The 3,450-nt window shown below is 35.5% G+C and overlaps 1 protein-coding gene across 1 annotated transcript; it reads right to left on the bottom strand.

Annotated features, from left to right (window-relative positions):
- Positions 1-1,223: 1,223 nt before the first annotated feature.
- On the bottom strand, positions 1,224-2,612 carry LOC107826684 (fatty acid elongase 3-like). The gene has a single exon (XM_016653699.2). The coding sequence runs from the start codon at positions 2,258-2,260 to the stop codon at positions 1,394-1,396; it is 867 nt and encodes a 288-aa protein (XP_016509185.1). The 5' UTR covers positions 2,261-2,612; the 3' UTR covers positions 1,224-1,393.
- Positions 2,613-3,450: the final 838 nt, after the last annotated feature.

Raw genomic sequence — 3,450 nt, forward strand, 5'->3', positions numbered from 1 at the left:
ATAGGTAAAATATTAGATTTTAAAGGTATATAACATGTATATTGAACAAGTTTGAACACCCTTAAAAAAATTCTTGGGTTCCGCACTGCCTATGTCAACACGAGTTATCTGTCATTATAAAAACAGTAATAATATCACAAATCGAGTGGGTCCCACTGGAGTCGAACCCAGGTCGCTGGATTCAAAGTCCAGAGTGCTAAACACTACACCATGGACCCACTCATGTGGCATGCCATGTCCAACTTTTATCTTTCAGCCTGTAAACGTACCAGTAAGAGAGCACTAATTCGGTATAGTATGGAGCACGCTCAACGCGTATGTATTTTCTATACTTTCTATTGCTTTATGTTTATAAATTGCAAAGAATATAAAGTCAAAATTACTTTCAGAATTTTTGAGAATATAAAAGAAGATCTAAAGTAATATGTTAAACCATATATATAGGAGAATGAAGTGCACAGAAACTTTCAAAGAAGTTACTACAAACTTCATTAAGATAGTAGTAATAGTAATAAATAGAGTTATATGTTGGTACTTGTCTAGCGAAAGAAGCGTATTATCATGTACTCCTATCATATAATATTATTGCCTGACTAAGGGCCACTTGGCCTTAGATAAAAGATATGCCATCTGATTGCGCTCATCTTTCCCGTAAATATATAGATAGGGTAATTTATTATGTACTTGATACACTTGGAGGGTTTTAGCTCTATCTCTACGTCCGAGATATTCCCACCTATAACCTCATCAAAATTCATGTTCGACCGGCACATAGCTAATTACGGAACTTGATATAAGTCCTCAACAATGAAAAAGACCCTCAAGTCGCCCCTCCTAAAATGACACTCAAATAATTATTACAAACTTAAACAAGATAGTGAGTGATCGGTAACCCAATATACAAAGTTTTCATCCATAAGTTGGATGTTAGCTAAGTATCATATGACAGTGACTAATTTATTGAAAAGTTAAAGCAAAAATTTCACTAGTTCAATCATTGGCTGCGAATTCTGACTTTTAAAGGCCCGTAATCATCAACAAGGCCAATTACAATCAGCTAAGTTAATAGATGTACGCATTCATCACTTTATAATTAGCACGCAGGCGTATATATCTTTTTTATTTATTTATAACATTAGAGAAAATTTGATTTAGTAAAGCTGTGGTTTTTATTTTTTGAAGTCAGCGGGAAAGTTGGAGAACTGAAGAAAAATTTACTGTAATAGTTTAAACAGCAGAGTTTTTATCAACTATAGTATACAACTATACATATACTCTGTATTTGTAAAGTATTACTCCTTTTAACAGAATTTACAATCCTACTGACAAAACTTTATTGCAAAAATTTTGGTAAAGAAAAGAAGAGAGTTAAAGGCTGGGGGGGGGGAGCTCATCAAATATCCTTGCTCTTGGCCGAGTCCAAGTTTTCAGGCGTTTTGACCTTTCTATTCCCTAAGTGCATCCTGACATAGAAGTTGAGGAGCAAGAAAAGAATGGCAGCGTTAAGCACAGAGTTGAAAACCCATGCCCCAATTCCGTTGCACCCACCACGTTTCATGAAATGAAGCAACAACACCCCAACATGACATACAACGTTACATCCCAGCAACACAATCTGACAGCTCGCGACGAATGGGAAACACGCGCTTGGCAATCCAATCGCCGTCCAAAATCTGTATCCATACACTATAAAATATGATAACGTCGTCAATAGTATCGCTAGCACTTGAAAAGACTGCGAGAATTCTAGCCAAAGGAAGGACATAAATATGAGAATGGAGTTGTTAAAGAGTTGAAAAACAGAGAGTTTTCGACGTTGGAGTATGGTAAAGAAAGTACGTAAAGTATGGAGAAAGCGAGAAAGGTAAAAGATGTAGGACCAAAAGAAGACGCGACCAGAAGGGCGCGTGCCAAGAGGAAAACAAAGGAGCCACTGAAAAGGGGTGGTCTTATAACGGCGCCAGAACCAGCGGGTGTCGCGGATTTCAGCGGCGGCAGAGAAGAGGATTCCGGTGAAGATGGTGAGGGAAATTAGGACCATAGAGAGGGAGTGGACGGCGGGGATTGGGCCGAGAGAGAGAGGGCGACGGTGGCGGAAGAGGAGGAGAAGGAGGAGGTGGAGGAAGAGGGAGAAGATAATATAAGCTGCGATGGAGGTGAAGAGGAAAGACCACGTGTTGCCCCATGATTGGCTGTGAGACCAACGAAAATTTACAATGGAAGGGCGCTCGGAGAGGTAATATCTAAGGTTCTCAATCATCGTAAACGCAACAATCAACTTAAAAGTATTACGTAATAATCCGAAGGCAGAAAGTTGAGAAAATGTTTTGCCCCGGAGATTGCGTAAATCCACTGCAAACGTTGTACTTAATACTTTTTCTGGTGCTTTTTGAGCGAAATGTTTGGTGGAAAATGCTGGTATGGTTCTGAAACTTGTGCTCTTATATAAACCAGAAGAAGCAAGCTAGGCCTATTTTCAATACAGTTAAGATAGTTTTTTTTCCTCTTTATGATAAAGTAGTTTTGGATATGCCATTTTGTCGTTCATATAAACGTAGTCAATAGCCCTAAGTTACTTCGAAATATTTTCCTGACGCTTGATGTTTATTGACAGTGGCAGTCCTTAGCATCCTTTCACACTACATTATTATTGTTACAATTACAAAAAGTATTCACTTTTAGATCCATATAATAATTGCATAATTAATGGTTCATTAGAACACGTTTTATATCTTTGTTGCCTCTAAATGCAAACTTCTTTTATTCCTCAGTGATTTGACCGAAAAATATATTTTTGGGTTAAACAATTACTCCACTAAATATTCTCAATTTCTAATGTAAAGGAGAACCAGATTCTGAGCTCACTTTTATAATTCTTTGTATGGAGTTTGATTCCAGACAACTTCTCATTCTATATAGCAATTTTTATAGGGTTGTCCGGATCAGAGTCCGCTTAACTTTTCTTCCAAGTAGTTAATAATGAATTAATTAGACTGAAATTTTGTATTAATGATATTGCTAATTCTTATATATATATATATATATATATATATATATATATATATATACACACACACACGTCAAGCCATGTAGTATATTTTTTAGTAAAATAATATTAATATTTTTAAAATAAAACTTGAAGTAAATAATTAAACGTAAAAAAATAAAGTGTGTGTTTATGTAAATTATTAATGTGGATAATTGTAGGATGACTTATTTGTCGAGGTCAAGATGATTGGATATTGTCTGAATCTACTAAGATAAACAATTATTTAATTATATAGGGTAAAAATTATTTACATCCCCCAAGTTTGCTTTAAAAATCAAACTCATCCTTCAACTTTGAACAAATATCATTCTGCTCCTCGTATCAAAGGTGACTTGTGAAAAAATAATTTGTGGTAATTAATACAATTCACCATTAAGGCTAAATTTTTATGAAAAGAATAA

The sequence above is a fragment of the Nicotiana tabacum genome, chromosome 17, assembly GCF_000715075.1.
Source record: "Nicotiana tabacum cultivar K326 chromosome 17, ASM71507v2, whole genome shotgun sequence".
Lineage (NCBI taxonomy): Eukaryota > Viridiplantae > Streptophyta > Magnoliopsida > Solanales > Solanaceae > Nicotiana > Nicotiana tabacum.

Bases quoted from the DNA above. Each gene is read 5' to 3' on its own strand.
- LOC107826684 (XM_016653699.2), bottom strand. From the start codon at position 2,260: ATGATTGAGAACCTTAGATATTACCTCTCCGAGCGCCCTTCCATTGTA.